The sequence below is a fragment of the Phyllostomus hastatus genome, unplaced genomic scaffold, assembly GCF_019186645.2.
Source record: "Phyllostomus hastatus isolate PE091 unplaced genomic scaffold, TTU_PhHast_1.1 phas_contig_34, whole genome shotgun sequence".
Classification (NCBI taxonomy): Eukaryota; Metazoa; Chordata; class Mammalia; order Chiroptera; family Phyllostomidae; genus Phyllostomus; species Phyllostomus hastatus.
Window position 1 is genome coordinate 46121037 of NW_025333857.1, and position 25568 is coordinate 46146604.

At 46.6% G+C, this 25568-nt stretch overlaps 1 protein-coding gene and 1 pseudogene across 5 annotated transcripts; one reads left to right on the forward strand and one right to left on the reverse strand.

The window, feature by feature from the left end:
* The first annotated feature begins 1271 nt into the window (after positions 1 to 1271).
* On the forward strand, positions 1272 to 24521 carry PHF24 (PHD finger protein 24). Of its 5 annotated transcripts, none has more exons than XM_045840895.1 (9): positions 1272 to 1327; positions 1443 to 1682; positions 14661 to 15046; positions 15914 to 16099; positions 18002 to 18080; positions 18373 to 18578; positions 18915 to 19075; positions 19393 to 19488; positions 20070 to 24521. In XM_045840895.1, the coding sequence occupies exons 3-9, from the start codon at positions 14672 to 14674 to the stop codon at positions 20164 to 20166; spliced, it is 1200 nt and encodes a 399-aa protein (XP_045696851.1). In that variant the 5' UTR covers positions 1272 to 1327; positions 1443 to 1682; positions 14661 to 14671; the 3' UTR covers positions 20167 to 24521. The 5 variants fall into 5 exon arrangements, with proteins under 5 accessions (XP_045696851.1, XP_045696848.1, XP_045696850.1 ...); XM_045840892.1 differs by lacking the exons at positions 1272 to 1327; positions 1443 to 1682 and adding exons at positions 1790 to 1965; positions 14109 to 14195; XM_045840894.1 differs by lacking the exons at positions 1272 to 1327; positions 1443 to 1682 and adding exons at positions 1790 to 1965; positions 14112 to 14195.
* LOC123820326 lies at positions 4760 to 4874 on the reverse strand (annotated as a pseudogene).
* Positions 24522 to 25568: the final 1047 nt, after the last annotated feature.

Sequence of the window (25568 nt, forward strand, 5' to 3'; positions counted from 1 at the left end):
CAGCAGGGAGAAAAAGGAACTTAAAAAAATGAGGATAGTATAAGGTTTCTCTGGGACATCTCCAAACATAGCAACATCTGAATCATAGGGATGCCAGAAGGAGAAAAGAAAGAGAAAGAAACTGAAAACTTATTGGGAAAAAATAGTGAAAGAAAATTTCCCTAATTTGGTGAAGGAAATAGAAATACAAGTCCAGGAAGCAGAGAGTCCCAAACAAGTTGGACCCAAAGAGGACCACACCAAGACACATCATAATTAAAATGCCAAAGGTTAAAGATAAGGAGAGAATCCTAGAAGCAGCAAGAGAAAAGGAGACAGTTACCTGCAAAGGAGTTCCCATAAGACTGTCAGCTGATTTCTCAAAAGAAACTTTGCAGGCAAGGACTGGCAAGAAGTATTCAAAGTGATGAAAAAGCAAGGACCTACAACCTAGGTTACCCTATCCAGCAAAACTGTCATTTAGAATGGAAGGGCAGATAAAGTCCTTCCCAGACAAGGTAAAGCCAGAGAAGCTCATCATCACCAAGGCATTATTACATGAAATGTTAAAGGAATTTATTTAAGAAAAAGAAGAAAACTAAAACTATGAACACTAAAATGGTAACAAATTCACAACTATCAACAACTGAATCTAAAAAAACTAAGCAAACAAGAACAGGAAAAGAACCATAGATATGGAGATCATTTGGAGGGTTATCAGCTGGGAGGGGGAAAGGGGAGAATGGGAGAAAAGGTGCAGAAATTAAGAAACGTAATTGGTAGGTACAAAATAGCCAGGGGGATGTTAAGAATAGTATAGGAAATGGGGAAGCCAAAGAACTTATATGCATGACCCATGAACATGAACTAATGTGGGGGTTGGGGGGATTCCTGGAGAGAATGGGGGTACTGGGTGGAGGGGTACAAAGGAGGAAAATTGGGACAGCTGTAATAGGATAATAAATAAAATATATTAAAAATGTAAATGAAGTTAATTTAAATAAAAAGGGTTCTTGGCACATCATTTACATATCTTCATTTTTTTTTCTTTATAATTAGTTGCTAGGTGCTTTATAACTCGATCTTTTTCTTGCCTCTTCAGAGCATGTAGTTTGGTGTAGTGCATGTTATATGCATTTCAGAACTGCTGGCCTCCTGACAAGCTGGCTGTTCAGACAGTCTGAGGAAAGCGGTTGCTGCAGCAAAAAGTGGGTTACATTTCCTACAGTCCTGTTTTGCTGTTGGAAACAAAAGGCCAATAAGTGAAGAAAACACATCACGAAAAGTTGGGCCAGCCAAACATTTCGTGACAGTTCATTTGGACACTCTGTAGTCGGGTACTTCGAAGGTGAGTGCCTCAAGGCCAGAGTCGTGGGTCCGGATTCCCGAGTGAGTAGCTGGTCTTGGTGGGGGAGGTAGAGCCCAGGGCGAGGCCGCTGGATGAGTCATTCGCATTTTCCTAGCCAGGTGCGAGCAGGAGCTGGAGCAGCCTCGCCCCTGGCCGAGCCCCCTCCCGGGGCGCCGCCTCCCCGAGGACACTGACCTTGCTGCGGGCCGCCCGACTGGCGCAGTTCCCGCGCCGCAGAGCCTGGCGCTGGTGGGGGGCGCCCATTGGCATCCGGACCGACGGCTACTCGGAGCCCGCCGCCGTCCTCCCGCGATCCCTCAGCGCGTCATTCTGGTGCCAGATCGCCAGCTGAGCGGTGAGGGTTGCTCCTCCAGGCGCAGGGGGCGGGGCGGGGCGCACCCACTGCCCCGGCGGGGGGTCTCGCGGGCGCACGCGCCGCAGTCGCGCCGGGCGGAGGGCGGAGAGGGTGGGTGTGCTCCAGGCGCGCTCCGCCGCCGCTGCAGCCTGCTCCTCCGCCCGCGCCGCCTGCTCCCGGCTCTCGGCCCCAGCACGCCGGCTTCCAGGCGGCCATGGGCGGCGAGGGGCCAGAGGTGTAGTCCGCCAGCCCTGGACCCGCGTCCCACACCCTGACGGTCCCGGTAAGCGGGGTCGAGGGCGGCGGGGACCCGGCAGGTACCCTGCGGGGCGGGTCTTCGGGCCGCGGAATACCCTCCAGGGACTCTGAGGTGTTGTGTGGGAGCCGCCCCCAGGGGCCCCTGTGTAAGTGAATAAATCCTGTCTGCTGCTGCCACCCTTTGGGGGAATCCCGAGGCGGTGTGTGGGAGCCTTTCCCATAAAGACCCCCTGGGTGAATGGGGACTCCCAGGGCTCGCTCAGCCCTCCTGCCAGGGGGAGGCCCGGTGTGGAGGGCACAGTCCCAAAGACAGCGTCTGTGTAACTACGCGAGGGCAAGGGTAGTCTCTGGAGTTGCCTCAGTGGAAGACCGTTTGGGAACGTGAGGGACCATAGGGGAGCCTCGGGAGCCTGCGCGGTGGGGGTGGACCCCTACAGAGGGCCCTGTGTAAAGGAGGACCTTAGAAGGTGCCCTAGAACTGTCTGGAAGCAACCTCTGCTTTGGAGGAGGGGATCCTGTCATGGGATCCAGGCCAGGAATAACTTCTTATGTGCCCAGAGGACTTTGGCCTTGACCTCCCTTTAACTTTGTCCCTCCAATGTGGTCCGTAGGTGGGGGACCTTGTGGGGCTGCTGCCTTTGTCCATTACCCCTCATTAGGATTTTTATTCTCGATAGTAACCCAGTTGGCTGCAAGCTGAATTTTAGTAGAGGCAGGAACTTCTATAAAAGCATAGAATGCAACGAAGGGAAGGACCAGTGAGGCCTCTGAGGCAAAGAAAGATTTGAATCCCTGGGTTTGACCATGAGGAAGAAAAAAGTAAGCTCTGGTGGAGCAACTGACTCTGGCAGGTCCTGTAAAGAAAGTCCTTTGACAGAGGAAAGGAAGGATATGTAGGATTCTTGAGCACCAGTGTGCCAGGTTCTATACCAGAGATGTTCAACATCTTATATAATCCTTACAACAGCCTTATGAAATTATCTCCCTTTAAACATTAGGCACTTTAAACTCAGGTTTAGCAATTTGCCCAAGGTTACAAAGCTTGGAATCATGAAATCTGCTTTTTGAAGTATATTTGGGAAGAAGTACCAAGGAGAGGCAAAAGCAAGAATATGTTTTTATATATGTTGCATTAAGGTACCAAGCATAGGGCTTTACAAGAGTATATGCTCAGTAAATGTGATGATTAAATAAGTGGATTAGGACATTTTAATTGAGGATGGGGCTGCTGCAGGGACTGATTTCCACTGAATCTCCAGATTTCAGGGTGTGGCATCCTTTACCAGCAGCCTCTCTGTCAAGATGCCTTTGGGTGGCTCTGGACTTAAGAGGGTCTGGGAGAGGCCTCTGGGTGTGATCTTTGACTGGACTTGCTCTGGGGAACTAGAGGGAACCCTTCAGAGGATGGAGTCTCCTGATATAACCCTCCCTGCTACAGATGTCTTGAAGGTGAGGAAGGAGAGACAGGATCACTTTTATGAAGCATGATCCACACTGTCCTGTGGCCATCAGAATACATCCACCAGCAGACACTGATCCACAGATACCACTCAGGATATTTTTGCCCCACAGTGCCTCAGCATGCGGAGGAAGATGGTGCAGAACCAAGGAAGGCTTAACCTCGTCTGGGAAGTGCAGAGGGTCTGCACCTGATAACAGTGATGCACCCTAATCTTGTCCCCTTGGCTGTGGTAGGACTTTCCTTCCACCTGAACCCTAAGCATGTAAATTTGGGATCAAGGATAGATTCTAGGTTTCTTGTCCAAAACCAAACAAACAAACAAAAAAAAAAAACAGAGTAGTGAGGAAGCTAAGCAATGGAATTCACCACGGTGACACTCTGAGAGCTCTTTCCTGTTCCTCTTCCACCTGGCCAGACATAGTGACATCCTCCTCTAACAGAGGTGGCTTTCTTGGGCTCCTGGGGTTACATAGTGAGAAGAGACATCAGCCTTGTGAAAAAAACAGAACAACCTGGTTTGCTCATTGTTAGCATTTCTTTTTAACTTGATGGCTGCTGCAGCCTGGGTGTGGCACCTCCTGCACAGTGGAGCAAACTGACGGTTTTATATTAGTTTAACAGCTCCCCACTACAGAGTTGTTTACAATCCCCTTTCAGTTCAAACCCATCTCATCAGCTTAACACACCAAAGTAAACAGGGCTGTATACTTTTAAAGAAAATCAGAAGAAGCAAGCCTGCAAATATCCTGGCTCCAATTCAGAGATTTGTCATTAAGGTTTTATTCCTAAACTGGTTTTTTCATTGTGGGCCCTTGGTATCACACTCATTCATAACCCTGGAAAAGTTATTACGTGCTCCAGATGCTCCCCAAATATTGGACCTTGGATATCACTATCTAAGAATACTGTGTAACTATCACCTAATCACAACATGAGTTTGCAAATCAAAGCATTCTAGAATAGGTGTGAAGAATGTAACCAGGTGTCTTAATCTTCTCAAAGCAAAACAAAACAAAAACTGATCTCTACAAAGGGAGATAAAGGGGAAAGAATGGCTCAACCAATTTCACTTGAGTGGATACCAATATATCTGGATTTTCCAGCCTTTAATCTTCCAAATCTTCTCTGACCACATTCTTATGATTTTCTTCCTCACACATTTGCCATCTTTTTGACAGTGCTTCTTTTTCCTGGAACATGAATAGTAGGACATTCCCTAACCCATTTTCCATACTCCCTGTATTTTATTCCCCAGTACACCTGTTTCTAAGTGGATCATATTTATGAAAATAGTTTCCTTTTTTTTAGCAACAGACTCTTATTTTCCAGTCCTGTGTGCTTTTCCCCAGTAGTGCTCTTGGTTTCTGCTACCTTTGTTTCCCAAATTGATTTATTCATTTCTGATGGGGCTATTATTAAACTGAGAAGAACAGATACTACACTTGATCTTAGCCAAAAGGCTGAGAAGCGATTGATCAAACTATTATTATCCACTCTCCCCCTCAGTCTTAATGACCAGTTCTAACAGGAATTGCTTACCAGCTTTGGACCAAGAAACCAAGTCCATCAATGTCCAGCTGGAGACAGGATTATTTTTTCCATCTCCCTCCATCCTTCTTCCCCTTCCAGCAATCTCCTCAGAGAATCACATACATCTACTAAGTGCTACCTACTTGCCAGCCACTAAGCTGGATAAATATGAGACTTCCTTGCCTTTGAGGAGTTCACAAAAAATCAGTCTGCATTTCTGTAGTTTACTATAAAGAGTAAGAAAAGTAAGGGGAAAATTACAGCCTTACAGATTATCCACAGGAATTAATGTAGAGTATGCCTTTTTCCAGGCGTCATTGAAATGCAACTGTTGTTCTGTGCCTCCTCCAGCAGCCACATTCGTAGCTCCCCTGCCATTGTCCTACCCACATTACTTTCACCCATATGTTTTGAGTAACCTGGCCACACTGTTGGTTTCTATGATAATTGTGACAGTATCTTATATTTGAATAACATGTTACAATTTACAAAGCCCTTTTAAGTACATGATCTCTGGTTTGAGAAATGTTTCATAAAACAAATGTATAAGCTCACCAGCTTGCTTTTCCTTTCCTTTTCTTTTTTTTAAATATGTATTTATTTTAGACAGAGGGGAATGGAGGGAAAAAGAGAGGAAGAGAAACATCAATGTCTGGTTGCCTCTTGTGCTCCCTCTCCTGGGAACCTGGCCCAAAACCCAGGCATGTGCTCTAGACTGGGAATGGAACCAGCAAACCTTTGGTTCACAGGCCAGCACTCAGTCCACTGAGCCACACGAGCCAGGGTTCTTTTCATTTTCTTTTCCTTCCTTCCTTCCTTCCTTCCTTCCTTCCTTCCTTCCTTCCTTCCTTCCTTCCTTCTTTCCTTCCTTCCTTCCTTCTTTCCTTCCTTCCTTCCTTCTTTCCTTCCCTCCCTCCCTCCCTCTCTCCCTTTCTTTTTTTTTAGCCTTCTAATTAGGCTTTGAGTCCCCCAGAGGGGAAGCCCCAATGATTCACACCTCTTACCAGCTCTTAGGCTATGAAGAGGAGCTTCCTGTTAGGTCCAAAGGCCAAGCAATGCAATCCCTGGTCAGCCCTGGGACTTACCCAGGCTGCCCTGCTTCCTAGCCTCAGAAAATCCAATACTCTGTTCATTTTTCTCCCTGAAATTCAAATTTATATTCCCTTTTAAACAAGTATCTTAAGCATACTATCTCAGACCAGTTCTCTGAGCTGATTCTTATGTGAAGGCAGGTTTCCTCACCTATTTATATTCAGCACCCGGCTGGCTTCATACCATCTGAGCCATGATGGAGTCCCCATATAGCTCCATGCCTTGGCATGTGCTTTTACCTCTTCCTGGAATGCTTTTTTTCCCTTATCCACTAGGGTAACTCCCACTCATATTTCAAAATTTAGCTCAAGCAACACCTTTTTTTTTAATCCCACACTTATGCCCCCTACACATGAACATACTCACAATGCATTCTCAGGCTGAGTAAGGTTCCCTTTGTCATTCTACCAACAGTTAAGTACCTGATTTGTGCTTGACACATAGTAGGCTGCCCTCAGCAAATATTTGTAGACTCAACAAACAAGTCATGATAATTATGGTGTAATAAGTGCATTAAATGAGGCTGGATCTGTGCTTCAGGGCCCGAGAGCAGGGAACAAGGAGTGCCTCTCCATCTTGCTGAAAAGCTCTGCTTGCTAAGTGCAATCACATCAGCCAATCACTGATGGTGTGCTGTTCCTAAACTGTTGCTCTGCTTCTGTGGGAAGCTAGCACTGTAGCTTTTCATGAAGACTCATCCTAGGCCCCCGGAAGCTAAAGATCATACCATAATTTTGTCCTCATGTATATTAGGCCATGTGGGCTTTCAGTAAATATTAAACAACAGCAGGAACTTCCTCACATCTTATTCTCTTGAGCTGAGTGCAGGAAGGCAGTTTTACTCATTCTTCAGCCCTTCTCCTTGGAAGCCCCTGAAGAGCTCCATGCAGTTGGGATGACTGTCTTCCCGGGCTGACTATGTCTTCCTGGGCAGACTGAAGCCAGTGCTGCTGAGCTGGATAAACATAGGCAAATGGAGGAGAATAGGAAGGTACCAGGCAGACCCCTTCAAGGTCTGTAGACATGAAACTAAAAGTAGTTTGTAGGCTACTGCCAGGCAACAGAATGGCTGGCTAGGAGCAGCTGCAAGAGCACTGTGGTGAGGTGCTGGATTCCTAAAACAACACCTCCCTGTTTTAGGAATCCAGCTGGAGAACAGCCAGACAGACCATCTTGGTCTTAATTTTCCTCAAAGACCAGAAGAGGGTAAAGGGACTCTTTTTTTATGTTTTTTTTTTGTTGTTTATTTGTTTAAAGTCTCAAGACAGATGTTAATGTGCATGGTGAGCTTAAGGTCTATGCTGTACATTCTGCATTTTTAGACCCTGGTTCTGCTTGTATATCAATACCTTCCTGGCTGGTCACCTTCTGTGTTAGGTGTGTGGCTTTCTGTGAGGCTCTCAGACAATCTCTCTGGCACACGCTTCCTGGAGCTGATTATCCAACATCTTGAAATTTTCACCTTATGTGCAGATGCTGCTCATGCTAAGTGTCTCCAGCCCAAACCAAGCCTAAGGGCCTCCTACATGTAGCTGTAGGGCGGCTGCCCACCCTCCCATGGGCCAGTCGACAGTGCTCCGTGATGTAGCACAAATGCAGGGGATCTTAAGTTTGGTAATATGAGCCTCTCGTTTCTTATCTTTGTGGTTGTGGACACTGACTAAATTCCAAAATCCTGTAGCTCTCTCCTTTGTCAAAGAAATTACCCATAACTACTGTACGGTTCCCTGTTCACACCCCTGCTGGCCCTGTTAGGGTCCACCTCTGGGAAAGCAGTAGATGAGATGAGCTGGTGACTGCAGTTTCTGGAACTGAGTTTTGAAGATTTGGTCTGATCAGTCTCTCTGGCCAACCTTGAGGAAGAGAAAGGCTACCGATACCATGATCTCAAATAAACTTAATGTTCCCCAGTCATTTCTGCAACATTCATTCAAAAAATTTATAGAACACACACTCTATGGAAGGCGGGGGAACCATCTAGATTTTTCTCCCTCTCGCTCTCAGTGAAAAACTAAGATTCCTTTTTGCAACTGCTCAGCCCACTCAGGTTGTTTTCCCTGTCCCCTGACTCAAAGGTTTTCTTTGCCTTGTTCCTACCTGAGGAAGCCCTCATAACCTCCAAGCAATCACTTTTAATTGCTTTTGAGCCTTTTTCACACAGCTGCCATTCCCATATCAAGAATCAGCTGAAAGCAAGTAAGTAATATGCCAAATGTGGAAACTCCTACGGGTTAGGAGGGTTGCTCCCCAGGCTCATCCAACTATGAATCTTTATTGAGAGCTTCCAAAGAAAGGTCCCCTAGTAGCTTTCCCCTCCGTATTTCTCCACCAACTCTGGCTGTGGAGCAACCCCTCCTACTCCTACATCCACCACGCTGACCTTATACATAATCCCACTGCCGTTGTAAGCCTGTGCTCTGAAGAGAATGGGTGTGTCTCACACACACACATTCCAAGCTGCCCACATACATCTTACTGCCTGACAAATGCATCTAGACAGACTTCTCTTACCCGAAGAAAGATTCTGGTTGTCATCTATTTCATTTCCTCCAGATCATAAAGTCAGACAGCCCTATTTTACCTTCTGCCTGCTTGTCCCTCTGTCATTCACACCACCTGCTCCTGAGCCCTGCGGATTTTTCCAAGCCTTCCCTAAGATACCCCAGATTCTCTGACAGTCACATCATTCTTGACACAATGTCTTTTTATCCCTCTTTCATCCTTGTTAGGGAGGCAGAAAACCCCAATTGCACTCACCAGCCGAAGAAGTAATCGTTAGGTATAATTTATGGGATCTTTGCAACTTGATTTCCTTTTGAACTCACTTTTCTTCCCAGGATTTCTTCCTGCACAGGAGAGGCCATGGTTTTCTCACTAGGCATTTGTTTTTACCCATCACTAATCACCACCACTTGTTTTTCTAGAAATTAGAGCTGATTATGTTAATTGCTCAAACACCACAGGTATGCATTTTGGATATTTCAACACATTTTTGCTTTTAATCAACGGGTCTTTTGTGTACAGGTTTGAGCCTCTCCATTAAGCATTAACGATTTTAGCCTCAGTTTTGAAATCCAGTTTTGTCGCGTTCTCACAGTTTGTCTCAAAATTAAAGCCATGTTGATTCAAAATGACTTGGTGTCTTGTTTGGATTTTGATGGTCTCTTTTGAATGGTTCTGTTCTATATTATCTGCATTATGGGCCTAGAAGATTGAACCATCACAGGTAAAATGGATAGCAGTACTCCAAGATCCTGTGGCCAGGACTGGAAAGTCCTTTTTATTTGTTTTTATGTATGTTTGTCTTGCTGGTGGATGTCATCTTTAGTCTTCATTGAAATTCTTTAAGGATAAACCCCAAACCACTGCTATGTCATGATGAAAAATTGAGATGGCTTAATAGTGATTCTTGTTATCCTTACAGAGAATAATGGTTGTAGCATTGTGTTGGGAGATATCTGTGGTTCGTTTGCTGATACACTATTAATGAGTCAGTTCACTTACAGAGTAACCCTCCTAAATTGGCTAGTCTTTGTTCAGAACCCCTCTTACATTATCTGAAAAAGCCAGTAAGAAGCAAATGCACACCATTGATTTTACTCCAATGTACAAGTGAATTTTGTATAGTTACCCCAGGTCTCCAAATAAGTGTTTGTCAATTTTTTTTCAACCTATGCCTTCTTGCTGATAAATACAAATGTCACGACTGCTCCTTAAACTTCTGATACAACTTCTGGCAGGGCCTTCCCCAGAACATTTAGGGAGCTAGTAACTTCTGTGTATCCCCAAGAACCAGGAAGATAATACAAACCTCTGATGTTATGTAGTCTATGTTACAAAAAGGCGGGGGGGGATGGCTTTTAATATTTGTTTTTCATGTTTGTTTGGAAATAGTATAATTGATGTACTTTCTCAATCCACCCACTTCTCCCCCTATTCCAGGAGCTTCTTTCTCTTTCTTTTTTTTTTTAAGATTTAATTTATTTTTAGATAGAGGGAAAGGGAGGGAGAGAAACATCAATGTGTCGTTGCCTCTCACACCCCCTACTGGGGACCTGGCCTGCAGCCAGGCATGTGTCTTGACCGGGAATCAACCCAGGACCCTTTGGTTTGCAGGCTAGCACTCAATCTGCTGAGACTCCAGTCAGGGCTCCAGGAGTTTCTTATAGACACCTCCCCCTGCCCAGGGTCCAGCAAGTTCACCATTTAAGAATCATTGCTCTAGACTTTGTATTCCTATCAAGGTTGTTTCCACCTTTAAATAACTATAAACAATGCTTTAATAAATATTATTGTAAATATATATGTCCACAGGTCAGAGAATCAGCCTTTCATATAGAGTAGGGTTTTCTTCAAAGATATATCAGTAGCTGTCCATCTCTGCTAGACCTTTCAACCACACAGATCCTTAAGACAAGCTTAGGAATTCTGTTCTTACATCACTTCAGCCAAGGGGAAAGTTATCTTATGTCTTATGCCTCACAATGTTCTCCTTGTCTTTTACAGGTGACCATCTTTAAATCAAAAGACAAAAGTATAGTCCTCTAATCAAAAATGTAAAATGATCCTAAGACTGTATTTTTAAATTGCAGGCCCAGACCCATTAGGAAGTCATGCAATAATTTTAAAAAGTCATGACAAGGGTCATTTTAATAAAGTAGGGTAGAGAGAATAGAAAATCTTAGGGAGGCCCCGGCCAGTGTGGCTCACTTGGTTGGGGCATTGTCCCATCAATGCAAATGCTGTGGGTTTGATTCCTGGTCAGGGCACATGCCTAGGCTACAGGTTCAGTCTCTGGTTGGAGTGCCTGTAAGAGGTCTCCTACTGGGGCATAAAGGAGTAGCAACCAATCGATGTTTCTCTCCCTTCCCCTCTAGAATCAATAAGCATGCACTTAGGTGAGGATTGAAAAAAAAAGAAGAAGAAAATCTCAAGGGAGCGTTTTTTGTAACTTGCCTTTTTCATGAATATATTCATATATTTTAAACACCTTTCCACATTAATAAATATGCTTTTTATTTCAATATGTTTCTTATTGTTCATTTTTCCGTTGTGCCATAATTGAACCATTCTCTTATTGTCTCATATTTTTTTGCAGTTGGGGAAAAAGGATTTTTAAATTATAATTTATTATTAATTGCTCACTGGGACATGAACACATTAAACGATTTCCTGAAGTTGATCAATAATATTTTCTCAATAAATCTCCTTTGCCAGCACCCTGTAAAACACAGTTACTTATTCAGAGTAAATATTTCTTAGCCATATACTTTAATTTTACAAATAGATTTTACAAATGGGGATGGGGATCTTTTCTCCTCAGTCAGTTTTTAAATTCAAAAATAAGGATTGGGTATCTTTGCTAACAGTAGATGGTAGTGCAGGCACCCAGGCAGGGTAGGAACCTGCACCACCATAGCACATACAAGAGTTATTTCTGGAAGGAAGACATGGCTGTCATCAGATATTATGTATATTAAGAATTTATGAAATATCAAAAAGACTTCTTCACAGTTACAGTAATTAATTGGGAAATGTTTGCTGTCTGTTCACTTCCAAACCATTGCTAGGGAGTGGAGATGGGCACTGTGCAGGGTGAGAGCAGTCTAATACAGGAAACTGACATTGATCGGATACTCACCCTGCTGAATACGTAATGGGAAGATAAGTGCTCCAGAACAGGAGAGCATGGTGCTGTGAGCAGTCCACCCTGGACTGGGGAGGCTGCACTGACTTCCCCGAGGGAACGGTATTTGAGCTGAGCTCTGAGAGATGAATAGGCAATTCAGGAGAGAAGGAATGTTCAGAGTTCCCCAGAAATAGAGGGAGCATGCCAAACAAGGACTGAAAGAAGTCCAGTGGGGTTGGAACAGAGTAAGAAAAGATGGCAGACCAAGCAGAGCCTCATGGCCGCCACAGAGAGACTGATTTAGAGGACTTTATCCTGAAAGCTATAGAAAACCATTGAAAAGTTTTAAGCAGGGGTTAACATAACACCTGAATGTCCCAGAGACATCTTTAATTCAACATGTACAAAATCCAATTTCATTGTCCCTCTTTCTTATTTTTCAGTTTCTGCAAATGGTGCTACCCTTGTTCTAGTGAGTCAGTTTAAAACTGCCCTCTCACCCTGACTAGTGTGTGTCAGTAGATTGGGCATTATCCCACAAAGTGAAAGGTCACAGGTCATTCCTGGTCAGGGCACATGCCTACATTGTAGGTTTGGTCCCTGGTCGGGGCACATGCGAGAGACAACCAATGTTTCTGTCTCACGTTGATGTTTCTCTCTCCCCCCCACCCCTTCCCCTCTCTCTAAAAAAAAAGGAGGGGGAAACACCTACCCTCTCAATAAATCAGACTGAGGGGTGGGACAGTTAGAAAAGGGAAAAGGGAGATAAATGGTGATGGAAGGAGACTTGACTTTGGGTGGTGAACAGATAATACAGTATGCAGATGATGTATTATAGAATTGTACACCTTATTATCCAATGTCACACCAATAAACTCAATAAAAATTAAAAATAAAGACTGAAGTACTGTCTAATCTCACTTATATATGGACTACAGACACTGAACTCATAGAAACAGATGGTTGCCAGGGACTGAGGGGTGGTGGAAGTGGAGAGATGTTGGTCAAAGGGAAGAAATATTCAGTTATAAGATGAATAACATCTGTGATCTGACTTAAAAATTGCTATAAGAGTAGATCTTTAGTGTTCTCAGCACAACAATATGATAATTATGTGAGGTAAAGGTCGTAGTAAGCATTTCACAATATATATTTGTGAATATATATATTCACAAACCTTATTGTGGTAAGCATTTCACAATATATATTTGTATCAAATCATCACATTGTGCACCTTAAACTTATACCACTTATATCTCAAAGTTTTATGTCACTTATATCTCAATAAAGCTGGGAAATAAATATAAAACTACCTTCTCTCCCTTTACCTTCGATCAATCAGTTATTCTATTCCTAAATTTCTCTCATTCCATTTCCATGGAATCAAATGGTCTTAGTCATCATCATTCCTGCTGCCATCATTTCAGCTGAAACCCTTTCCATCTTGCCTGAACTATTATAGCAGCCTTCTACTTGGCACTAACCTTTCCTCCTATCCTCTGTCACCTTTCCCCCCCCAAAAAAAGGATAACTTCCTGCCCATCCTCTAAGGTCCACTTTGACTCCCAGTAGTGTGGTCTGTCCTTCCTTTAACCACTTCCAGCACTCTGTCTTACTCTTCTTTGAGTCCTGGTATTAAGTAGTTTGAGTGGTAAGACTGTTCTCCTGTCTTCTATTTCCTGTGATGAGTGATTAGTGCCTTGCACATAGTACTGTTCAATAAGCCTTGATTATAATGGGTTGAGAGCAAGGCTGAAATGGACTCTGCTCCACTTTACGGAGAACCGGCATTCCCCAGTTGAATTCCACTAAGACCCTTCAGACTAGGAAATAGCAAATGGCTTTGCAGTACGCCCTCACTTTCCAATGCTGTGCCCTGCTGAGGAAGAATAGACATGTTAATACTTTTTAATCTATAAAGGATATGGACATTTCTCGAACAGTTTAGAAAATCAGAGCAGAAAAATGTGGGAGTCACATTTGAAGCCTTAGCAATGTGAGAAGCACCTTAGAGCTTGTAATGGGCCAGTTTGTCTGTTGTTGGGTCTGTTGATAGAAAACAGACCCATAAAGAGGTATAGCTGCTAATTAGACAGGCAAAGGAGTGTTTGTAACCTGGACCACATGGATCGAGTGGTCGAGTTTCCTAACTCCCTATTCAGGAGTCCTCTAAAAATAGGAGTTCATTCACTCTGACTCAAAAAGTAGGCATTTGAGCCCTGACCAGTGTGGCTCAACAGGTCGAGCATCAACCGAAAGGTCACTGGTTTGATTCCTGGTCAGGGCACATGCCTGGGTTGTGTGTTTGGTCTTCAGTTGGTGTGCATACAAGAAGCAGCTGATTGACTCACATGGATGTTTCTCACTCTCTCTCCCACCTTCCCCTTGCTCTAAAAATAAAAAAAAATAAAATCTTTAAAAAATTAAATCTTTAAAAAATAAATCTTTCTTTAAGTAGGTATTTGATGTGGATTACCCCTGGATGGATTGCGCACAGCACTTATTGGAGGAGCTTTCCTTCTATCAGAAGTCTGAAATACGAGTATGTTGCTGTAGTCTTGCTTTAAGCCTTGAGTCATCTTGTGGGGCAGAGGAGAGATTTGGGCTCTTGGGTCTCCCTCTGTCTCAAAGTAGTAGAGGCCTGGGACCCCTGGACTTAATTGGCTTTGGGACAGGAAGGAAGACAGAAATACCATTTCACATTTGTAGAGTGCTTTCCAGTCTACTAAGCACTGTTAAGCTCATGAATGAATGTCATTTTCGTGACAGCCCTCTGACGTGTGCTGAGGAGATAGCCCTCATTTCATAGATGGGGAAGCCAAAGCCACAAGGCCAGTAAGAAATAGAACCAGGTCTTCTGATTCCTTAACAATTACTCTGTCCACCTCACCACTACTGAATTTTAGAATGAGAAAAACTATGTAATAGTGTCACTTAGGTAGTTTCTTGAAATTGATTGGCTCAACATGGTGAGCCATTGCCTGAGTCTTGGCCCCTCTGCTTTTAGTTCACAGAGCCATGGGGGTGTTGATGTCCAAGCGGCAGACAGTGGAGCAGGTGCAGAAGGTGAGCCTGGCTGTGTCTGCCTTCAAGGATGGGCTACGGGACAGGCCTTCCATCCGACGCACAGGTGAGCTTCCAGGGTCCCATGGCACTGTAGAGGGCTCGGTGCAGGAGGTGCAGGAGGAGAAAGAAGCGGAGGCAAGCACCCCAGTGCTCCAAGAAGAGAGCAGCATCAACCGTGCAGCCTGGGAGAGGCTCCGCGATGGGCGTGGAGTAGAGCCTGAGGAGTTTGACAGGAACAGCCGTTTCACACCCCCTGCCTTCATCCGCCCCACCCGGAAGCTGGATGATGACAAGCCTCCAGATATCTGCTTGGAGCCCAGAGAGCCTGTGAGTGTCCAGTCAGGGCAGATTCCTCACTTTAAATTTTTTTTAATTTTTAAAAAGATTTTATTTATTTTTAGAAAGAGGGGAAGGGTGGGAGAAAGGGAGAGAAACATCAATGTGTGCTTGCCTCTCATGCACCCTGCCCCTGGGGACCTGGCCTGCAGCCCAGGCATGTGCCCTGACCGGGAATCCAACCAGCGACCCTTTGGTCCACAGGCGTGTGCTCTCAGTCTACTGAGCCGTGCAGCCAGGGCAGACTCCTCACTTTAGACGTGAGGAGCAGGCAGCAGGACAGGGAGGCCTGGTAATAGTTGACTTCAGAACAATCTTTGAGTTTCTTTCACAAGGATAACAATGTTAGTTACATTCTGGATTAGTCTTAGTGAAAGACGGGGCAGTAGGTGACAAGGAATGAGACCGTGGCAGGCCTTCTGCCAGCTTTCCCACCTAAGGATAGTATTACCCCTTGTAGGGAGCATTTGGAAATTTGTGGGGTAGGAGACTTTGGGGAGGTCACAGTAACTGTAGAAGTTGCTACATGTATTTGGTGCCAAGAAAACCAGGATGCTAAGTGTCCTACAATGCCTGCGACAGTCTTTCACAACAAATTATTCTTCCCCAAAATGGTAGTAGCATTTCTGTTCAGAAACATGGTCACAGAGGCCTGAGCAGCTGGAAGAGCTTGCTGGTTCTTGCCTTCCAGAGAGACAAGACAGGAAATAGTGCCTTAACCCTGGCTTTAATTGGAGTTGTTCCTCTGGGCTGCTCCAGGGAGTTCCAGCCCTATATGGGCAGCTCTGTGCTTGGTGGCCATTGGATCTTGCTTCCTGTACTTACACGTCCCTGTTCGTTCCTGCCATCTTTCCCCAGGTTGTCAACGATGAGATGTGTGATGTCTGTGAGGTCTGGACAGCCGAGAGCCTCTTCCCATGCAGGGTCTGCAGCAGGGTTTTTCACGATGGCTGCCTGCGTCGCATGGGCTACATCCAAGGAGACGGTGCAGCAGAGGTGACCGAGATGGCACACACGGAAACAGGCTGGAGCTGCCACTACTGTGTGAGCTTGGACTGCAGGGACAGTGGGCTGTTGCATCACAGGGGACATGGCACTTTTTCTGGAGGCCCAGTCTTGGAACACTGGTTACTAGGCAGTGACCTAAAGAGTTTTCCAGTAGCAGACATAAGGGTTCTAGAGCTAGGACAGGATTTCTCTACCTCAGCACTATTGACACTTTGGGCATCATAATTCTTTGTTGTGGGGACTGTGTGCATTGTAGGATTTTTAGCAATATCCCTGGCCTCTAGCTACCATCTAACACTGATCATTTTCAAATCCGTGTGTCCAGGCCTAAATTCTCTCTGTCTCCTGCACTTTCATTCATCTCTATGCTTCACATGTACTTCATAGTCAACATGCCCCCCAGTGAACTTATCTTTCTCCCAAAAGCTGCATACCACCTGACCTCACCCCCCCCCCACCAGTTACCAATTCCAACTCATTTTTCTCCTTCGTCCCCCTAGTAAGTTAACAGGTCCTATTGATTCTACCTCCCAACATCCCTCAAATCTCTCCCCTCTTTTCCATTCTCTTGTCTTGGTCACTCATCTTTTCTCATCTCTACTGTTGCAACAGCCACCTCACTGCTGGTCATGCCCCCAGACTTTGCCCTTCTAGTCCATGTTCCACACGGCAGCCAAGGATCTCACCATGGCACCCCACACCTAAACACCCTTCAGTGACTACCCTCGCCCTCAGCACAAAGGCCCAATTTGAGAGGCTCCATATAGGGCATTTGAGGCGCTTCGCAGTCAGGCGTCTGCCTGCCTCGCCTCCCTTTTATCATTCCTTCTTGCTCTTACTCCACACGTGTGCTCGACACTCAGCCACAGCGAACACCTCACGGTGTTACACAGCATAGACTAAGTCCTCAAAAGTGGTTATTGAAGGAATGGTTTGACTTCCTTATGAAATCCACAAATGAATATTCATGAAATGTCTGCTCCTGTTCTTTGCTGGTATTTTAGGGGAAAAAATAACCTACTAGAAAGAACCTTTGATATTTTAAAGATTGTGAATTAATGTTAACAAAATAACCTATCAGTACTCTTTTGGAGGTAAAACTTTTCACCTTGGCTGGTGTGGCTCAGTTGGTTGGGGCATTGTCCCATAACAGAAGGGTTGTGAGTTCAATTTCCAGTCAGGGAAAATACCTGGGTAGCAGGCTTGATCCCCTGTCTGGGCACATACAATCCCTGGTCTGGTCCCGTACAGGAGACAACCAATCGATGCTTATCTCTCACATCGATGTTTCCTCTCTTCCTCTCTCTCTAAAAAAGCAATGAAAAAAAATGTCCTCGGGTAAGGATGAGAAAACAAAACCAACAAAAACCTTCTATGGCACCACAGATAAACCTCATTTGGTTTGAGGAACGTTGTCATGATGGCATCTCTTTCAAAACCACTCTGGAGTAATTTGAAGGAAACAACAACCCACCAAGAGCAGAGTTACAATTGAAATTATTTTCAACTAAAATACCTCCTCGAGCACAGTCTAACACAGATGGCAAATCCATAAAATGGATAAAGATGTAGCTGTTCTGGTTAATGGGGCCAGGGATTCACAACCACTTACAAGCCCCCTTTCTTCCTCACAGCAGTTTCCTAACGCACTTCAAGGAAGCCCAAGGATATATCCAAAAAATAATTTTAAAACCACTATTTTAGTAAAAGGGACTCAGGCCTGGAGTGAGGATACCTGGGTTCTGGGTAAGATTCTGCCCCACAGTCGAGCAACTCGAAGCAAGTCCTTTCCCCTTCTGGGGCTTCAGTCTCCTCAGTTACAAATGAGAGGCTAGGATTAGGTGATCTCAGAATTGGCTTTCAGTTAAAATACTATTCCCATTTCTCTTGATCTTTGGCCTATGTGGCCCCTGACTCAGCTCTTTTTCCCCCCTCCAGGATAACCTCAACTTGCTGCTAACTGAGGAGGAAATGTACAGCCTCACAGAGACCTTTCAGCAGTGTAAAGTCATCCCTGGTAAGGCCGGATGGTACTGCTGGGTGGAGAGGTGCTAGGAAGATTTCCCCATCATACCTGCTAGGATGAAAGGAGTATCCTGGAATTTGGGGGGCAAAGGGAAAATAGGTCCCTGTTCCCAAGCTGTTGGCTGACGGACACCCACACCTGAGTTGTCTTGGTTGTTGGAGACAAAGACTCTGCAAGAACTGTGGGTGCAGGGGCTCTAGCGGGTACCCTACATGGTGGAGTGGAGGGCCCCATAGGCTGAGGAAGGAGTGGGCATGGCAGGCATGTGGTGTATCCTCCCTAGATTGCTCCCTGACATGGGAGGACTTCCTGCGCTACCGCCACCAAGCAGCAAAGCGGGGGGACAGTGACAGGACTCTAAGCCAGGAGCAAGAGGAGCAGGCAGCCCGCCAGTTTGCAGCCCTGGACCCTGATCATCGAGGACACATAGAGTGGCCTGACTTCTTGTCCCATGAGTCCCTCCTACTCCTGCAGCAATTGCGTCCCCAGGTAAAGGCCAGCTGGGGTGGTATGGGATGCTGGGTGACAGACACCTGGGAAGCATGCCGGGCAGGTTGGAGGAGCACTGGGTACTCCCTGAGCAGGACTCAGTACCAGAAAAGACCTCAGGTTCCATCCAATGACAAATGACTCAGTGTCTGGCTGAGGAAACTGCCCCGGGAAGGCTGGTTGGCAATGGACACCACCACAAATGTTGGTGCTACAGGAAAGGCTCTGGGCAGCTTCAAAGGGAGGTTCCAAAGGTGTTAATGGAGGTAAAATTATCTGTGGCTTGACAGTTTATAAAATATTTTCACTTCCAAGATCTTGTCTCTTCTTCCCCAGAACTCTCTTTTAAGACTTCTGACAGTCAAGGAGCGGGAGCGAGCCCGAGCCACCTTCCTGGCGTGGGGCCGCGGGAGCACCATCAGTGAGGCAGAGTGCCGCCATGCACAGCACTCGTGGTTCTGCAAACACCTCCCAGAGGCTCCTTCCTCCAGTGTCAGGTCTGCTCCTACCAATCCCTGCCCCCACTCGTGTACCTGCCTCCTTTTCCCACGCCACAGGCCTCTAAATATGAAAGGTACTCTCTGTTTTTCCGCCAATAGCCAGGCGAGGATCCTCCTATGTATTAGATGAGGCGGTGACTCCTGTTGGCTGAGGCATCAAGTGGCCTCTACTCCACACTGTCGCCCCGTGTCAGAAAGGATGTGCCCTAGACATGCACATCCTCTAGAGCCAGGGGTTCACTGGAGTTTGGGAGGGGGCCAGGCCTTTCACTGTCCCACTCCTAACTACATGTCCATGTCCTTGTGCCCGACAGCATCAGTCATGTGGGTCCCATAGCAGATAGCAGCCCAGCCAGCAGCAGCAGCAAGAGTCAGGACAAGGCCCTGCTGCCCACAGAGCCTGAATCCAGGTGAGTGGGACTTCCTCTTCTGGCTATCTGCTCCTTTGACCTCCCAACACACACAAGTAAGAGAGGGCGTTACCTATTGCCACCTCAAAACAGCAAGTGCCAGCCCTGGCTGGTGTGGCTCAGTGGATTGAGTGCCAGCCTGTGAACCAAAGGGTCACCAGTTTAATTCCCAGCCAGGGCACATGTCTGGGTTGTAGGCCAGGTCCCCAGTAGGGAGCACATGAGAAACAACCACACATTGATGTTTTTCTCTCTCTCTTTCTTCCTCCTTTCCCCTCTCTCTAAAAATAAATAAAATATTTTATCTGGCAACCTAAAAGGTCCAGAAAAAACAAAGACAAAAAAACCCCAGCAAGTCCCCACCCAAAGAGCAGGCTCCCCTAGTGCACACTTGACCCCAGATCCATAGGGCCAGCCAGCTGGTTTGTCACCTTGGAAGCACAGCTGGCCATAACCATGTCAGGCTTCCAAAGCTTCCCTGGGTTTTGTCCAGCTCAAGCCATGCTGACACTGGGTCAGGTCTCTTCAGCCTCCGGGCTCTGCACCCAGCCTCACAAACCTGTGCTTTGATTCCACTCCAGGTCTGTGGACTGGCCTACCTTCCTGCGGGAGAATGTCATCTACATCTTGGCTGCTCGCCCAAACAGTGCAGCCATTCACCTGAAACCCCCTGGATAGCATGGAGCAGAGAAATTCAATTCAGGGACAGTGGCTTTCTCTCCTTTTCCTCTCTCTCTTTCCCCCACCAGCCTGTGGTAGAGACTCACGAGGATGGGGCGCTGCCGGCATCTCAGTTTGTCACCGAGATTTATGGCACTGAAACCACCATTCACCTCACAACAGAGGCAGTAAATGCATCACCATAGGGAGAAGCCCTGGGAGCTGTGGCAACACCCAGTCCTGAAAACACCCCCCCCCCACCTTCACATGGTACACTGGACCTGCCACGACACATGGGTGTGCGTGCACACACACACGTACACTCCTAGCTGTCCACCCCTTCAGAGACCTGGTTCTTCTGGTTAAAAAATGTCCAAAGTTCCTTTGAGAACACACTGGTAGAGACGAGGGGGTCCTGACTCACCCTATTCTATTGGCCAGTTCCAACTCCTTTACATGAGACCCTGACCAAGTGATTCCTAATAAGGGGCATATCAGATTCCCATGCTCTCCTGGAAATAGAGGTTCCATGTTCCCCCATTGAAAATCCCTTCTGTGGTGAGCCACTGTTCTGGTAGGTGTGTATTATATCCCTCGGATGTGCTGAGGTGGGAAAATGGTTAAAAACCACCACTGCACTTCAGCCCATTATTTATTTAAATTTCAATTCCTGGCAACAGAGAAGGTAACTAGTCTGTGGAATCCTAATTAGAAAAGGGGGAGGTAGCCCCTGCCAGGGACCCAGAAGTCTAGAACCTCTCAGCCAGGACATTCAAGTCAAAAAGTCTTTAGAAGAACAATCAAAAACCAAAGTGAGCCATCCTGGCCCTTGTTTTTCAGATGTGAACTCATGGCCCACAGTCCAAGGGGTCTAAATGGAACCAGTCTGGTGGCAGGAGTTACAGCCCTGCGTGTTAGATGCTTCACCCAAGTCAGCTACCACGGAGCCCTACAGCCTGGGCTCCAAACAGGACCAGGTCTGGATGGAAGAGAACAGGAGAAGGCCCATCTTTTCCATCCTCCCAGTTTGGCTCAACTGCAGACCTAGAAAAGTGTGCCATTGTGCAGAGAACAGAGCCAGCCTCTGCTGTAGCTCCACAGAGGCCCTGAGCAGGGACTCCTTTCAACCACCCTGAAAATGAGGATAAGAGGCAGAAGCTGAGAAGAGAATTGGCTTCTCAGGTCTGTTAAGCAGATAAAGTCCCAGCAAAGCCTCACAGAAGGCATCAGTTTTCCCTTCTCCCCATCACTGAGATAAGGCCTCGGTTGCTACTTCTCCCCGCTGTTAACTACATGTTCTTCCCCACCAGGCTAAGGCCTGGGCCTAGAATGGGAGGACTTTGGGGACAAGCAGAGGCTGCCACAAGGCCACCACACCTGGCCTTTAAGTCCCACTTGTCCTAAGTTCTCAAGTTCTCAAGTCAGTGCATGTTGTGGATCAGCCCTTGGGTTGAGGTTTCTGTTTCCAACCTAATGGCAGGTTTAGCCGGATCTGACTATGAAGAGTTACTTGAGATGGGGTTAGTTCAGTCATACAGAAACTAACATACCCCATTGCTGAAGTAACTTATACTAAATAGGATATTTACAGAAGCAGCAGCATCCAGCTCATTGTTGAGGTGCTCAGAAGAGGAGGGAGCTGCAACCAGGAGTGTGGTGTATGGCCTCCTCCTGCAGAAACTGCTTGAACTGGAAGCAGGGGAAAGCTTCTGGAGTTGGATTACTTAGGACTGAAATGAAGCAGACAGAAGATGGATCTGGGTTCATGTATATGACCCTGAGCATTTCAAAACACAGCTTTTGGTAAATATTCCTTACCCATACTCAGGACTGATCAGTAGGAGGGGTTGTTGTTCAGTCCAGGCCAAAAAAAGCGAGGAAGCACATGACTCAGGTACAAGGACTGCATCTGAAGCAGCCTGGCCTGAGATTAAAGCACATTAAGCATAAGGCCTCTTGCTCACTCTCCTGGCAAATCACTTTTTGCATCAATGGCCTTGAGCTGCTTGATCTTATGAACAGATCATTTTGAGTAAAGACAAGCTCTGGACTTTTAGGGCTGAACAGCTTTTTTCTCCTGCCTCATCATCAGTCACAGGGACTGGAAGTCCACCTTCTCATTTCCTGCCCTTCACAGATCAAGGAGATGCCTACCTCTCTGGAGCCACAGCTTCTAGCTTTCTGTGGGTGAGTGGTGAAAGACCATATGCCAGATCAAGCTAGCGGATCCCAGGGCCTGACAAAGCAGGCCCAAGTTCTTCCACAACAAGATCAGGCCCATTTGGGGTCACCTCTGCCTATTCCAGGACACCAAGCTTCCCTGGTAGGGGTATGCTGCAGAGGGTCCAGAGGACACTGCTCCCACCCCCACGAAGGATAGAGTCCCAAGTCCAAGAGAGTCCTAGGAAGCAGAAAAACAACAAGCTTCTCCATAGGCATCTAACTTTTTACCACAGGAGAGGTTCAGTAGCTCCCCCAGTTCAGAGTGCAGAAGACACACCCCAACCCTCTGTCCGGGATCTCCCTTTGCAGTGTCTTAAGCCATGGAGACCTTTAGCAGCATGTAAGGAGATGTTCAAACTTTCATAAACCTAGTGGACTCAACTCTCCTCCTTTTTATACCCTTCCACCACTATGAGTGTCTGAAATTCTGCCAAGCACAGAAATTAGTGTCTGACTTTAATAAGGGTAGGAGAAACTGTTTGTCTTTTCTTCTTAAGATCAGTGCTTTTCCCAGGTACCACCCACCCCATCCCTCAACCAAGAAAGGCCGGGGTTATAAATACACTCCTCTGAAGACCATCTGCCCTAAGCCTGTGTTTCACCCAGCAGTCCTCTTCCCCACTTTCAAATTTAAAGACGGGTAACTCAGTGAAGCCTCAGCAACAGAGCGTCGGCTGAGGCAGTAGCTATGGCCTCATTACCTCTCCAGGTATGCTCCATAGCTTCCTCTCCTAAGACCAGCCTTCCCCAACAGATGCAGGCTCTGCACTTTTGAGCAATGACCCCTTTGGATCCCAGGGATGGAGCTGTTTGCTTACTCCTAGGTACTGACTCCCTTTCAAGTGCTCTTCCTTTGAGGTCAGCCAAAGCCATGAGCACATCACCTCTTCTTGCCCTCAGCTCAAATGGGGCTGCAGGGTTGACACTGGCCTTTCTAGCCCTGGTGCTCCCTGAGGGGTGTCACCCTGGCCTTGTTTCAGTGGCCAAATCTGGGGATTCCCCCGTTCCTACCACCAATATGGGAAGCACAGGATCAAACTGCCTGGGAAGAGGGCACCTCACTATGCGGTAAGCCCAGGATGATGCCTAGGCCTCTCAGCCCGAAGCATAACCTCAACAATTGCAGATCTCAGCTTCAATAAGAGTAGTGCCAGGAAGGCCTAAAGCCAAGAGGAAAGCTCAGCAGAAGCTGTCTGGCAGGGGCCCAGGCTAGCCATGACCACCCCAGAGCCGAGAGTAACCTCCAGGTAGGACTGTAAACAGGTTCTACTGACCTGCAAGCATGTCCCGTTCCAACCAGCAGAGTAAAGGGATGTATACTTGTCACTCAAAGGCAGAACAACCTTGATGCCAGAATTTCAGGACATCTTGGCAGCACCTATAACCATAACACCTTTATACCCCTCTATTACAGTGGAATAAAATTACTACTCCATGCCGTGGAGTTTGAATTGGCCCAAGATCTCTCTGGGTCCCCGCTTGTAGCCCAGACAACAGAAATCTTGCTGAGTGGGGGATATCAATGCACTGTGCCTGTTCCTGACAGCCCTGGAGTGGGGTAGGACTGGGCACTTTCCCTGTTGTTGCTTTCCGTCTACCACTGCTTTTGGCAACCTTGAGAGGAGAAAAAACAGGTTAGAAAATTTCCATTAGACTCAACTAGCACTAAGGAGAATCTCTCTGGGCCACATACCCTGATAGCCAGATCATAGAGAGAGTGTCAGGTCTGGTCTGGGCCAGTGACTGAGAACCCAAATTGCAATGTGTCTACGATGGGTTGGTGTGACCACACCTGTGAACAAAGTATAAGTAGCAAGTCCTTTCCATATCTGTGGTGAAACACAGGACTTCATGCTTAGCCTCCTGCAAGAGATGGCCTATGCTCTGTCTCCCAGCCACACTCAGGCTTGTGAGGGGGTTCTGAGAGCACTCAATGACAATGGAGGATCCAATGCCCTGTGGTCCCTCGTGCCTTTCCTACATGCTTTCCCGAGGAAGGTAACTTGGCAGTAAGCTGAGGGGGACACGTCCAAGCCCTGTCTTCCCATCATTCCAGCTGCATGCTTTTCCCCATGGCTCAGCCTTCACTCCAGAAGGAGCTGATGATCTCCAAGGCTGGGCACAGTGGAAATCCTAATAAAGAGATTGTGATGCTGTTTCGGCTTCCTGTTTCCTGTTGTTTGGGGCATCTGGTGAGTTTCTGTGTGATTTCCTATGGTTAGCCAATTCCTGAGTCTGAGTCTAAGAAAGTCAAAGCAGAGAAGCTGTGGCCTCCAAGATCACAGTACACTGTGTCTCTCCCTCTAGAGCTTTCCTGGTACTGACCTTCCAAAGAAACAAGTGCTTGGTGGGAGTAGGAGGATGCGGGGGTTACATGGAGGTACTGAAGAGAGGTGCCAGAGTTTTTGGAGAAATGGAGGAAGAGGTGAGGCCTCTAAGCCTGCCTACTATGTATTGCCCATTTTAAACACTTCTTTTCCCAGTTCCAGCTGAGCTACAAAGTAGGGAAGCTAGTTGGCTTGTTTTCTCCTTGTCTTCTGGGCCCTCCTTGGTCTGAGTTTCCTACCCATTTTTGTTAGTTGTTTTAATGTGATATAATAGGATTGGGTAAACTACAGCCTGGAGAAGCTTTTGGAGGACTATGGAACCCCCACTCACCCCTTTTACCTGGAAAAAACAAAACCAGAACCTGTAGCAGGAAAGCATCTCTAGACTGTGGCTCAGAGGCAGAAACTTGACCTCTAACCCAAAGGGGTCCCAAATACAAATATTTGTGAACATTTTTTTTATTATTATGCACTGGGAAGTTCTAAGTGCTTTGCATAAAGTAATCAGTTCATCTTCAAAGCAGCCCTATGAGATTTGTATTACAGACAAGAAAAGTGAAGAAGAGAGGATGAAAGTTTCTCAAGGTCATACAGTCACACAGCCAGGAAGCAGGGGAACCTGGTAGTCTGGCTGCAGTACCCATGTTCTTAACCCACCCACAGTTCTAGGCATAGCTGGAGCCACAGCCAATGGCCTCTGTCTAAAGTACACTGACGACTGCCTCTCAAAGTACACCTCAAGGAATCGGCTGCTCTGTGGTCTAGCACCTCCCCTTTCTACTCAGTGGGAATAGACAGACACAAATAGCCAGGCCTATAGCCATGTCACAGGACTTCTTGCCACCTGCACAACTCACCCCTTTCACTCCC